Here is a 13,432-nt window from a genome sequence, read left to right as displayed (position 1 = left end):
CTTGCCCTGACAAAAACAACTTGTACTTTGTTAGGGAGCCTCATAGACTTTGGAGATTCCCCTAGCCTCTTTGTCTCTAGACCCAGCCTTAAAGATCAGACAGGCAGCGCTGCTTTGTTTAGATAAACTATATGTTGCAAATGTTGTAAAATTTTCAACTGCACCAGTTCGTTTTCTTCTCATACTGGTCCTGAGACTTGCCCCCCATCATCCATATCTTACTGACATTGGTGTCTGAGTGGTTTGTGTGGCTATTCCTGGACCCTAACAAGGGTTCTATCATTTCATAAAGCTTTTGTATTTGGTATAAAATTAGTAACACTTACGTTGAGTAATTTACATGTATGTTGTCCAAAGGCATCTTATATACATTGTCAATGAAGAGTCAAAATGCTGAGCAAAGAGTTTCTATATTATAAATGTCCAAAATATATAGAACCAGTGAGATCAGCAAGATCAGCCCAGGCAGGTCAATGGAGAGGGCCCCTGAGAGGAGCTGATTCTGTATGCCTGTACCTCTTCGTTGTATTTACAGAAATACGAAATGCTGAGAACAGCTCTGATCCAAAATGTACCTAATACTGAGCGTTTTATCAACAGCCTCGACCTTACCAAAAAAAAAAAAAAAAAAAAAAAAAAAAAAAAAAATTGAGTGGGCTTTGAACTCTAATCCTGGATTCCAATAAGAGCCAGAGTCCTTTCTGGGATTTCCACATTGAAAGCTCAGTAACAGTAGGATAGAAAGTGCACCCTTTTTGAGTCTTCCGTTTCCTCTCCTTGGAAATAGCAACACTGGGTGGATAAGAAGTGAGCATCGGCCCAAAGATCGTGAGAGATTGTTTCCAGCCGGACCGCATTCAGAGCGCGCCGGAGCGCAGCGCTTGCGCACACAGCCAGTCGCCGCGCCGACCCTGCGGACGTGCGAATCCCTGCTTCTGAGATGCGTCCCTTGCCAGCTCTAGGTGAGTGTGGAGGACCACAGGAGCCTGCGTGCGAGGTGGAACGAATTCAGGAAGGGTCAGGCCTGTCCAAGTCCCGCCAAGGTCCCGGGGATCCGAACAGGGTGCCACGACCTCACCTCCTTGCATGTGCTTCGTCAGAGCGGTAAACTCAAAAGAGCTGAGCCCTGCGCCCAATTTCCTGGGGTCGAATCACTTATTTTCCACCTTTCAGCTCTTTCTCTGCACCCCATCTTCTGGCTGTAGTCACGCTTGCCCTTCTTTTCTAGGCATGGAATATTACAGACCCTGAACTCGGCCCGACCCCTGCATACTCATTACTTGCACATGAGATGAGGCTGAACACATAGCTCACGTCTAGGGAAAGGTGATGATGGTTCAAGGCCAAGAGAGTGGGCCATGGACAGAAAAAACTAGAGACGAAGACTGTTGTAAAGTTCACCACAGATAATTCTCCAACTGGAAGCCCACGTTTTTCTCAGGTGTTGTGTTTCTTGTAATTTATTTTGTATTTTGTGATTTTTTTAAAGAAATATTTTCTAAAACAATGGTACTTTCAACCTTGAAACAACATTAGATTTTATTGATTTTATAGTTACTTGGCTTAATGTTGTGTGAGCTCCTGTCATCATATCTGGATAGAGTCTTTGGTTTGCAATGTTTCACTTTAAAGTAAAAACTAGCTTTTGTATATTTTTTAAAAATGTTTACAAATTCAATGGAGAGAAAAAGAAAATCAGTTGAAATGGAATTTAAACCTCTGAGTCCACAGGGGGATTGTGCTTGCAGTGTGGAAATCCCTGACCTTTTACTTATAAATAGGGAGTGAGATCACCACTTGCTACAAATGATTCTGACAAGGTAGTGTTCACAGTAAGTCCTTTCCCAAAGCAAGTGACAGGCATATCCAGTCTTAATATTAGTGATGTCTACTTGACCACAGACCCTTTGGGGTACAGGAGCTATAGGTAGCCAATGCCTATTATTTATAGTCATATAGTTACCTTGTGTCGTTTTAGTGTGGGACTTTTTGTTTTTGAGAGGAGGTGGTATTCTGTAGAAACAGTAAGTGAAAGGAGAAGTATACAAAAAGAATGGAGAAGTCCTGTTCCACACCCAAACCCTGTGTAGCTTGACCTTAGGCAATTACAAGGTTTTGCCCACCAGCTTCATGGGGAGAAGCCCCATTCCATACTTAACAGAGTCCATGCAGTACAGTTTATTTCTCCCCTCAGCCCTTCACCAGCCCTCCCCTGGCACTTTAGCCCATAGCAGTCAGGAGCCCTTTGTTGAAAGCTTTCCTCTTGTGCGCTATATCCATTTAACACTCACTTGGTGTCTTCCTATTTAAGACAGCACTGCAGAACCAGCTCTTTTTGTCTCTCTTACACAGTTGCTGCAAGTGAATGAAGGTTTGATTATTGAAGGTTGGCTCACTGTCCTGATTGACCATCTTGATACTTGTTGCTGAGCAGGAATTCAGTGAATTGCCTGACAGATGTTAAATACATTTCTGAATTTTTTGAAGTTTGCTGGGTTTGTGATAATTTTAATCCTCCTAACTCTTAACTCTTTGCCAACAAGTTTTCAAGTTGTTCACTTTTAGGTTTGTGTTATTGTTGTTTGGGTTTGTTATTTTGTTTTGTTTTTCAAAGCTGAATGAAGTAAAAATACCCATAACCCCAACAGGTGTTAGTTGCTAGGTTATATATGTATTTTATAAATTAGTAGAGTGCTTTATGGTCTAATTGTTTTGTTTCATTACTTAGATGAAATTTTTCATTTGACTACTAATAAGATAATTATGCATGCATATTTAAAATAATAGAACCCATAGGAAGAAAACAGGACTCTATTGTTTTCCTTAGAACTCTCGCCTGTGGCCCCTTACTACATGGTATATATTCTGGTACTTTATTCTCTGTTAAACACATTGGACTGACTGTGATCCACTGAGTTGACTTCACAGACTAATAATGAGTATGGATCTGTACGTTGGAAAACATTGTTATAAGAAACTAGTACAAAATAGTCTCTCAAGTTTTACTTTTTTCTTATTCAGGTTGCACAGTGAGTATAGAGTGTATTTAGTTTTGTGTTTAAAGTGTCTCCTAGGAGAGATAATAAGCAACATATAGGTTGACTGTTTGCAAAGTTGGTAGACTAGAGAATTCTGAGTTTCTTGTATTGTTCTGTATACTAGAATGAAAGGACTGGCGTAGCTTCAGTTAGTTTAGTTTTTAATTGCTGGCTTATTTAAGGCTAATAGAATAGTAGTGGAGAGGAAACTTGTCTTTTCTGGATGATGATACATGAGAATTTTGAAATGTTTGTTAGGTTTTAGTTTGTCTCAAAGATATGTGTAATGAGTACATCTTAGACCAGAATGACCTATTTTGAATATTGCTTGACAAAGGAACCACATTGGACATTCTGTTCTTTATTCATAAACACATATGTGAATATGCAGTTTGTCAACCTCGTTCTTTTGTACTTGTTTTTGTCTGCTTCATCAAAGCAGAAGGGAGAAAAGAACAAAATTTTATTTGTTTATCTAAGGAACCCAAAATATTATTACAGAGATAAGAGTCACAACAAAGTTTGGTTAATGTTGAGCTCAGTGGCATCTCATATTTCTGTGTTGCTTCGAGGTTTTCTGACATGTGCACATACATTATTGTCATTAACTTGAACAGCATTACTCCCAGTTTAAAGAATCTCAAATTCCCTCTTTTCCTGACACACACAAATTATACAGTAAAAAATCTAGGATTAAAACTCAGGTCTTCTGGGAATATTCTCCTTGTTGATCTTAAATATTTGAGGAGAGAGAAAAGGAGAGTGCTTTGTTTTTTGGAGACAGGATTTCGTTTTATAGCTCTGACTGTCTTGGGACTCACTACATAAAACAGTATGGCCTTGAACTCACAGAGATTCATTTGCCTCTGCCTCCCAAGTGCTGGGATCAAAGGCATGTGCCATCAAGCCCATTGAGAATAGTTTTAATGTTGTGTCAGCCATCTAAATATAATTTAATAAAATTTGTGCTCAGAGCATGTTTGCATTATTGCTATAATTCAAGGATAATATATCCTGTTCTTAGTATTTTACAGTTTTTACCTTTTTTATTAATCAATTTACATATGTTTATTTATTGTTAGGGCAGAGTCTCACTAGCTGAGCCTGGCCTGAAATTACTGAAAAATAGCTCATATTGACCTCAAACTCATCATCTTTCCTGTGTTTAACTTACAATGGGTAACTTTATAGAGGTGCACCACAATAACAGTTTGGTTTTTTTTTTTAATGACATTTAATGACTTTTTTTTTAATGACAAACCAACTTATTGTCATATCTAACAATAAAAGAAGAAAGTTGGAACTAAAAGGGTTATTTAGTGTTAAGAAATATAGTTTGGTCATTTTTAAGTATAGCTTATCAAGTAAAAAAGTAGTTTAAAAACATGTAGAATTTTAGATATTTTCAAGACTTAAATCTGTCTGAAATTAGTTCCATGATTCTAAAGAATTCATCTAAGATGGTTGTTAAAGTACTTGAAAACACAAGAAAAGTGAAAATTCTCCCTTATGTTTAATCTTTAGCCTTAGGACAACTAAATTACTTGTTTTTATACAGAACTTAAAGTTAATACTTTGTTGTTATTGTTGTTTGTTTAATTTTTAGAAGTCTGTGGAACTTAAGAATGCCATGGAGCTCATCAGAATATGCCACTGAAGAATATAATGGCTGAAAACAACTTTAAAATGCTGAAGATTCAGCAATGTGTAGCCAACAAACTACCTAGGAATAGGCCATATATTTGCAATATCTGCTTCAAGCACTTTGAAACACCATCAAAATTAGCTAGGCATTATCTCATTCATACTGGTCAAAAGCCATTTGAATGTGATGTGTGTCATAAAAACTTTAGACAACTCGTTCATCTGGAGAGGCACCAGTTAACTCACAATCTGCCTTTTAGTTGTAATATTTGCCAACGCCACTTTAAAAATCTGAAGACATTTGTAAAGCATCAACAGCTTCACAATGAATCCTATCATAATGATGTCAAAGTCAGAAGACTGCTTGAGACCAAGCAAGAGAAGCCTACGTATGGAGTGTATAATACTTTCACTGCAGATGAGAGACGGGCACTACACCCATGCTCTAAGTCTGATCCCACGTACAGCACCACAAAGAGAAGAAAGAATATTCATGCATGTACGATTTGTGGCAAAATGTTTCCATCACAATCAAAACTTGATAGACACTCACTTATTCACACTGGGCAGAGGCCTTTTAAATGTGTCCTGTGCAGTAAATCTTTCCGACAGTCAACCCACTTAAAAATCCACCAACTCACACATTCAGAAGAAAGACCTTTTCAATGTTGTTTTTGTCAAAAAGGATTTAAGATTCAAAGCAAACTTCTGAAGCATAAACAAATCCATACTAGGAATAAGACTTTTCAGAATCTTCCTTTAAAAGTAAAGAGTCCTGAATCATGTCCCCTACCTAATAAATTAAATGCAAAGCAGGATGCTTTTGAAAGTGGTGATATGGGTGAATCTGAGGAGAATAATCCTCTTGATGTCCACTCAATTTATATTGTTCCTTTTCAGTGTTCAGAGTGTGAAGAATGTTTTGAGTCAGAGCAGATTCTCAATGGACACAAGTGTCTTCCTGCCAGAGGTGGCAAAGTTCCAAGCAGACTCAAAAGAAGCTGTAACTATAAGACCATTGTTAAAAAGCTCTTGGCTAAACTTAAACGTGCTGGGGGTAAAAAATCAGATAACCTTCAATCAGAGAAAAGAACATTTAAAAGTAACTGCTTGAAAAATTGTGAACGTACTTCTGGTAAGCTGAACATGGAACAATCTCAAAGAACATTTGTGGGTTCTCTTAGCAGACATGGGTCATACAAGACAGTTAGCAAAAAAAAGAAGAAAACACTGACTTTGCCATTTTCTTGGCAAAAGCAATTCCAGAGCCAAAATATGGGTAAGAGTTTGCAAGGCATCCTTACAACAGGAAGCATAGTAACTATGGATGGTTCAGTCAGTAATAAAGACTTGTCAATCTATGGTTCATCAGGTGAGGAATACTTCAGTAACTGTGACATGCTTCAGTGTGGTTTTTCAGATTCAAGTGAAAATATACATACTGGACAGAAAATGTGTCCCTGCGATAAATGTGACAAAGTGTTTCCTTCTATTTCTAAGCTACAAAGGCACTATTTAATTCATACTGGACAGAGACCTTTCGGCTGTAATGTTTGTGGAAAATCGTTCAGACAGTCAGCTCACTTAAAAAGACATAAGCTAACTCATATTGAAAAGATTCCTTATAGTTCTTTTTGGCAAGTGGACTTTGGAAATGTGAACCAACTTTTCATTCATCCAAGTGATGATGTTAGCTATAATGCTTCCCAACAGTGTGAGGGCCTTGGTTCCCAAAAGTATGAGAGTTCAGAGTCCAGTCAGGTATCAGAAATTGAATTCAAGGCAGAATCAGAGGATTTTCTTCTTGATACCCACTGTAGGAGCAGGCAGTCTTACCTTGCCAACACACTGCTGGAGTCAGAGCAGAGCCATCATTGTCACAGTTACTTAGGCCGTCCTGAAAGAAGTGATGGACTCCTTTACCAGTGCAGTGTTTGTTGTAAACATTTCCGATCTCCATCCAAACTAGAAAGACACTACTTAATTCATGCAGGACAGAAACCGTTTGAGTGCTCAGTCTGTGGCAAAACATTCAGACAAGCACCTCACTGGAAGAGACATCAGCTCACTCACTTTAAGGAACGACCTCAAGAGAAAATGGTTCTAGATTCAACTGTGTAACATAAAACTGCTAATGTGTTTGTGATCTCTGGTGATATAATATCCCTTAAGACATTTTTGCTAAAGGCCTACATTAGGTGACTTCATAGGCAATTGCTTGTCTTGCATAATAAGGAATAAGTTAGATAAAATCAGAGTGTTTTAGACACAGTTGAATGACTTGAGAAGGAATAGCATGGCTTGATGCCATCAATAGGAATCTAAGGTTGTTAACATATAACTCTGGTTATATTAAAAGCTAGGAATCCATCATGTGCTATTTGGCCTCATTTATTGAATTACTCAAGACATTGTGTGTCTTTATGTATATGCATACCTCCCAAAATGAGGCCTGAATTGCCTCAGCTGCAGGAAACCACCCTGCCCTATTTTCTTCTACATGGAAGCATAAATTCTATTGCAGAACATTTTTCTTACAGGTTAAAAGAAAAAAGGATAACACATATGTGAATGGGTTGGGGAAATGATAGCATTTTACTTTTCCATAGTTTTTTCTTTTTCTTTCTTTCCTTCTTTCTTTCTTTCTTTCTTTCTTTCTTTCTTTTTTTTTTTTTGAGACTGGTAATTTTTACCTTCTTAGACAAAAGCGCCCTCCCCCCCATCCAATCTAGGTTACTATTATTTTTCCCTAAGGAATTTAAAAGTAGGAAGAAGGAGGGTTGTATCCATGTGTATTTACCATCCACTAATGTTTACATGTATGGTATTTTCCAAGTGCCATGGGTTTTTCATATGTCTGCAGTTGAATCATTTTAGACTGTTAAATGCAATCAAAGCACCTGTTTGCTCATTGGTGGTTGACAGCAGACAGCAGTGGCCAGGGACAAGACTTTGCTTTAACAACTCTTTGGCTCTATGACTTAAAGTAAATCTGTTCTGCTAAATTTGATCAAATGACAATAGCTATGTAGTTTCAGACTTCACTCCTCTGGGAAAGACACTAATGCTACAGTATTATTTTGACCTTTGTTGTTCCTTCAGTTAGTAAGAATGTTGTCCCTGTATAGGAATAAGGTGCTTATAGAGCTCAAGGCATCATTTTTTTTCTGAACAGTATTGTCATAACTTGACAAAATATTTAATCCTAATCTGTGAAAGAAATGACCTAGTCACAGATCATCCTTCACATTTGTGACAGTTTGTAAAATTTTTGACTAACATTTTCTAGCAATAAAAAGGGTAACTTTTGTTTCTAGGTGAAAAGAAACAGGTGGGTATTTAGCACGCTTAAATATAATGAAAAGCCCTCTGTTGGAAGTATGGGTGATGGAGTAATTGTAAGTTTTGATCATGGTGTAAGAGCTGTACTTTGTGAGTGGAAGGAAGGAGGAGAGCTTTCACCCCAAGTGAGCCTTAAGAAATGTGGATATAATTTACAGAGATAAAATGTGATTGGTATGAGTAAAATACCCAGATGATAAACAAATGTGCCTATTTTGAAGTTGAGACATCTGTCTAAAGAGAGTCACATGCTCCAAAGAAGAACTAATGTTTCTTTGAGACTGGAGGTGTGTATTTCCAGCACAAACAAGTTGTGGCTCACAGAATTGGCTTTGCACAGAACTCTTAAAGGATGTGTCTGTTGGTTAGAAGCAAAGCATAAATAGTTCATGTTTTCTAAGAGTAAAAGTTCAAGAGTTATTTAATGCGTAAAATTGTGGACTTGGGCATTTCTCTAAGTAATTTATGTAATTTTATTTGAAAGGAAATGCTGATGTGTCTCTTTCCCACCTAAATGGGGAAAGTTCTGAATGTTGTGCTTGTATGACCATGAGTCTTTGCCTGAGTGATAATGAGATACTTTTTTTTTTTTTTGGCTCATGCCTTTTGAAGCTGTTTCATATTGAAAGTTGAAATATTGTAAAGATTTTGTCAAGAGATGTATCGTAGTGCTATTTGAAGTACCTGTAACAAAATACTTACCTTTATTACCATTGCAAGCTTCTTAAGGGAATTGTAGGAGTGAAAATAAGAATTTATGTTAAGATAAAGATGTTCAATGATGGTTTGCTGCATGCTAGAACTGTACTTATTGAGTCAATTATTTTGGTTTCTTTGGAAAAATAAACTTTATAAATATCTTTTAAGAGAACTAGAAATTTTGTTTGGTGATTCCAGGTTTTAGCATAATTATTTATTGAAGGACTTTGATTAGCTGAGTTAGGACAAGTACTGCTCCATGTTTCATACTGCAATAGTGTATGATTTTAATATATATGTCATATGTTAATGGAAAATAGATGATGGTTAACGTTCTTGAAAGTCTCAAATTGCAGAATAATTTGAAAATAAAGTTTCAAGTTACATAGTTTGCACTTTTTTTAAAAGGAAAAATCACATAATATTGGAATAAGCTACCAGTGCCAAACACTTTGTACACTGAGCTTACATGCCTATCTAAACATGCATATCATTATTTTAAAAAGGATTTCTTAATTATGTATATATTTGTATGTGGTTTTGTGCATGTGAGGGCAGGTAAACATGGAGGGACAGAACAGGGCATCAGGCCTTCTGCAGCTGGATTTCTGGATAGTGTGATCTTAACTACTACACAATATCTCCAGCCTCATATACATTAATTTGTGATATCTCTTTATCACTTCTGAAAGAATATGTTATTCCATTGCTTGTCATGTGACCTACCTATACTTTGACTTTGTCATATGACTACCCCTCTCTTTGACTTTGTACTAATAGAATTGCCTTTTTCAGTATAATACCATTCTTTCTGCATCTGTCGTTTCTGTTCAGTGTTAGCTTAAGTTAGGTACATATTCACTCTCTTCAAATAAACAACTGAGTCAGGCTTTATTCCTTTCTATTTCCTTAACAGTTGTGGGAGAAAAGCCCCTAAAATTAATGCAGGAAAATGTAGATTCTATTATGTGTTATGTAAAACAGCTCATCAGAATGAAAGATCTTTTAGGGCGGATCAACAGGCTTTAGGCTTTGAAGTCAAGGGATTTTACAAGGATTCTTTGTTAGAAATACTTAGGATCTGTTTTATGATATTGAATCATGTCTACCTTTAGAAGCTGCGGGAAGAGAGAACAGTTAATCCCTATCTTGTGATTTCTTGTCAGTTAGAAGAACTTAGAATTTCCATACTATGTGGAATTCTGTTCACCTAGGGGAAACAAGAAAACGACTGGAAAGAACAGTGGAGCAATGGTATTAAATAGGATACACACTGGCAAGCTGCTGCGGTTCTCAAAGTTGAGCTTAGTTTCCCTGGGAGCCGTTTGGATTTACCCAGGCTTTCCAGTCCCTGTGCTTCCTCTGCTTACAATGCATGTTAGCTGTTACTGTTTAATAAATGCCTGAAATCATCACCTTCAGAAAAGGAAAAGTTTATTGTGGTCCTAAGTCTTGGAGTCTATATAGTATGGTCAGTTAGCTGCGTGTCTTTGGGCCCGTGAGAAGATGATACATAATAGTAGGAAGAATGTGGTTGAACAAACATCTCACCCTTGGGCTGATGCAAAGTAAAGAGAGTAAGCACAAGAGACAGTGTCCCACAGTCGTTCAAAGGCCCAGCTTAACCTTAAATGTCTTACTAGACCCCATCTCTTGAAGGTTCCCATCACTTAATGGTACCAAGCTGAGGACCTGCTGTTAATACCTAGGCCTTAGGGCAATATTCCAGGTCTAGATTGTTCTCACTGTTAATAGTCACTACAGTTGTCAAGATTTCATGTGTATTGGTCTTGTTAGAAGTATTGATTGCTGCACTGTACGTCAGAATTTCTGATTCATTAGATTTGACCCCAAGATACATTTACATAAGTTAGCTGTTGCTGTCTTGAGACTATATTTTAGAAATACAGAGGTGAACTGCTTGCTTTTTGGAAAGAAAAAAGGAATATCTTTTTAATCCTTAATGCACTACCTGGAAAACACATTCTCAAATGCAACTTGAGTGTATAAGAAGGCAGTTAGTGAAGAATTTACCTCAAGCATTTAGTAGTCTCCAGATATTTTGATTTTTCTTTTTACTGAAAAGGCACCTATAATATGCAATATAGGTAGGACAGAGATTTCTAAAGCAATTCAAAGTGTCTCAAAAAGAAAAATGTCTACAGGTATTGTATTTATATATACTCATACAGAACATCCTGGGTGGAGGAGAAAAGGCTGACCTGCGCTAAAGATGACTTTGCAGTTAAAAGCCATTGCTGCTCTTCTGGAAGACTTGAGTTTGAGTTCCAACACCATCTCAGATGTTTCGCAACACCCTGTAACTCCAGCTCCAGGGAATCTGGCCCCTCTTCCAGCTTCCACAGACAAATGCACACACATTCTTATATATATACATACGTACATACATACATACGTATAAATATTTCCCAGTTGATTTTCTATTATTTATTTACATTACATCTGGATTCCAGCTTCACCTCCAACCTCTCCTCTCAGTCCCTCCATCTCACCACCCCTCCCCACACACCTCTTCCCCCTTCTCAGAAAAAGGGAGGCCTCCTATGGATATTAACTAGCCTTGGCTTATCAAGTTGCAGTAAGATTAGACACATCTTCTATTGAGGTTAGACAAAGCAACCCAGTTAGGGGAAAAGGATCCAGAGGCAGGCAATGTAGTTGACGACAGCCCTTGTTCTGCTTCAGGAGTCCTACATGAACACCCAGCTGTACAACTGTTAAATATGCATGCAGAGGGCTGTTTATGCTCTCTGGTTGGCAGTTCAGTCTCTGAGCTCCTACAGACCCAGGTTAGTTGAGTCTATGGGTTTTCTTGTGGTGTCCTTGACCCTCTGGCTCCTTCAGTCTATCCTCCCCATCTTCCACAGGATTCCCAAAGTTTCGTTTAATGTTTGGCAGTATGTCTCTGCATCAGTTGCTAGGCAAAGCCTCTCTGATGACATTTATGCTAGGCTCCTGTCTGCAAGTGTATCTTTAATAGTTAAGGAGCGGGCTCCCTCTCATGGGTTGGGTCTTAAGCTGGACCAGTCATTGGTTAGTCCTTCCCTCAAATTCTGCTCCATCTTTTACCCCTGCACATCTTGTAGGCAGGACAAATTGTGAGTCTAAAGTCTTTGTGGCTGAGTTGGTGTCCTAATCCTCCCACTGGAAGTCTTGACTGGTTACAGGAGATGACCAGTTCAGGCTCCATATCCCCCATTGCTAGGAGTCTTAGTGTTATTCTCTTAGATTCCTGGGAGTTTCCATTGTGTTAAGTTTCTGGCTCATCCCAGAGATGCATTCTCCAATCAGTTGTTCCTCATCCAGTATACTCTCCCTCCATCCTCCCTCCATTTCATCCCTCCTGCTCCTGTCCCCATTCTCTCCCCGACTCAGTCTCCTCCTCCCATCCACCCCAATGTCTAATCTATTTCCCAGTCTTGGTGAGAGATTCAACAGTTCCATTCTTGGGTCCTCCTAGTTACTTAACTTCTTTGAGTCTGTGATTTGTAGCATGGTTATATTGTATGTTATGACTGATATCTACTTATAAGTGAGTACATACCATGTTTGTCTTTCTGGGTCTGGGTTACCTCACTAAGGTTGATATTTTCTAGTTCTATCCATTTGCCTGCAAAATTTATGACATCATTATTTTTAATGGCTGAGTAATACTCCACTGTGTAAATGTGTCACATTTCCTTTATTCTTCAGTTGAGGGACATTTAGGTTGTTTCCAGTTTCTGGCTATTGTAAATAAAGCTGCTATAGACATAGTTGAGCAAGTGTCCTTGGGATATGGTGGAGCATCTTTTGGACATATGCCTAGGAGTGGTAGAGCTTTGTCTTGAGGTAGATCCATTCCCAATTTTCTGAGAATCTGCCAAATTGATTTTCAAAGTGGTTGTACAAGTTTGCACTCTCGCCAGCAATGGAGGAGTGTTCCCCATGCTCCACATCCTTGCCAACATGAGCTGTTATTTAAGATTTGCATTTCTTGAAGTGTGTCTTGACCGTTAGAGAGTCCTCTGTTGAGAATTCTCTGTTTAGATCTGTACCCAGTTTTTAAATTGGATTATTTGGTTTTTTGACGTCTAGTTTCTTGAGTTCTTTATATATTTTGTATGTCAGCCCTCTTCCAGTTGTGGAGTTGGTAGAAATCTTTTCCCATTTTGTCCTTTTGATGGTGTCCTTTGCCTCACAGAAGCTTTTCAGTTTCATGAGATCACATTTATTAATTGTTGATCTTAGTGCCTGAGCTGTTGGTGTTCTGTTTAGAAACTTTTCTCCTATGTTAATGCATTCAAAGCTATTCCCTACTTTCTCTTCTATCAGATTTAGTGTATCCAGTTTTATCTTAAGATCTTTGATTCACTTAGACTTGAGTTTTGTGCAAGGTGATAGATATGAGTCTATTTGCATTCCTTTATGTGCAGACATCCAATTAGACCAGTACCATTTGTTGAAGATACATTCTTTTTTCCATTGTATAGTTTTTGGCTTCTTCGTCAAAAATCAAGTGTCCAGAGGTGTGTGGGTTTACTTCTGGTTCTGAGAAGGCTAGGCTGAGTCCATGAATACTTCAAATTGACAGTTAAGAACTAATTGCCTAAAAACTGGGCAAGTCTAGGCTAGCCTAGGCAAGTCAATTACTAATAGAAAAAACCCAGGCTCCAGTCTTCAGGCCCAGGTAATGGAATGTCCCAGAC

The 13,432-nt window shown here is 38.1% G+C and overlaps 1 protein-coding gene across 2 annotated transcripts; it reads left to right on the top strand.

Annotated features, from left to right (window-relative positions):
* Positions 1–902: 902 nt before the first annotated feature.
* Positions 903–7,366, top strand: Znf770 (zinc finger protein 770). 2 transcript variants are annotated; one of them, XM_028767053.1, is made up of 2 exons: positions 903–962; positions 4,645–7,366. In XM_028767053.1, the coding sequence occupies exon 2, from the start codon at positions 4,686–4,688 to the stop codon at positions 6,801–6,803; it is 2,118 nt and encodes a 705-aa protein (XP_028622886.1). In that variant the 5' UTR covers positions 903–962; positions 4,645–4,685; the 3' UTR covers positions 6,804–7,366. The 2 variants fall into 2 exon arrangements, with proteins under 2 accessions (XP_028622886.1, XP_028622885.1); XM_028767052.1 differs by lacking the exon at positions 903–962 and adding an exon at positions 1,302–1,441.
* Positions 7,367–13,432: the final 6,066 nt, after the last annotated feature.

The sequence above is a fragment of the Grammomys surdaster genome, unplaced genomic scaffold (genome assembly GCF_004785775.1).
Source record: "Grammomys surdaster isolate TR1022 unplaced genomic scaffold, NIH_TR_1.0 170, whole genome shotgun sequence".
Classification (NCBI taxonomy): domain Eukaryota; kingdom Metazoa; phylum Chordata; class Mammalia; order Rodentia; family Muridae; genus Grammomys; species Grammomys surdaster.
The sequence above is the reverse complement of the archived record's forward strand: the minus strand, read 5'-3'. Positions and strand labels throughout refer to the sequence as shown.

Excerpts from the sequence above, each read along its gene's own strand:
- Znf770 (XM_028767053.1), top strand. The coding sequence starts at position 4,686 with ATGCCACTGAAGAATATAATGGCTGAAAACAACTTTAAAATGCTGAAG.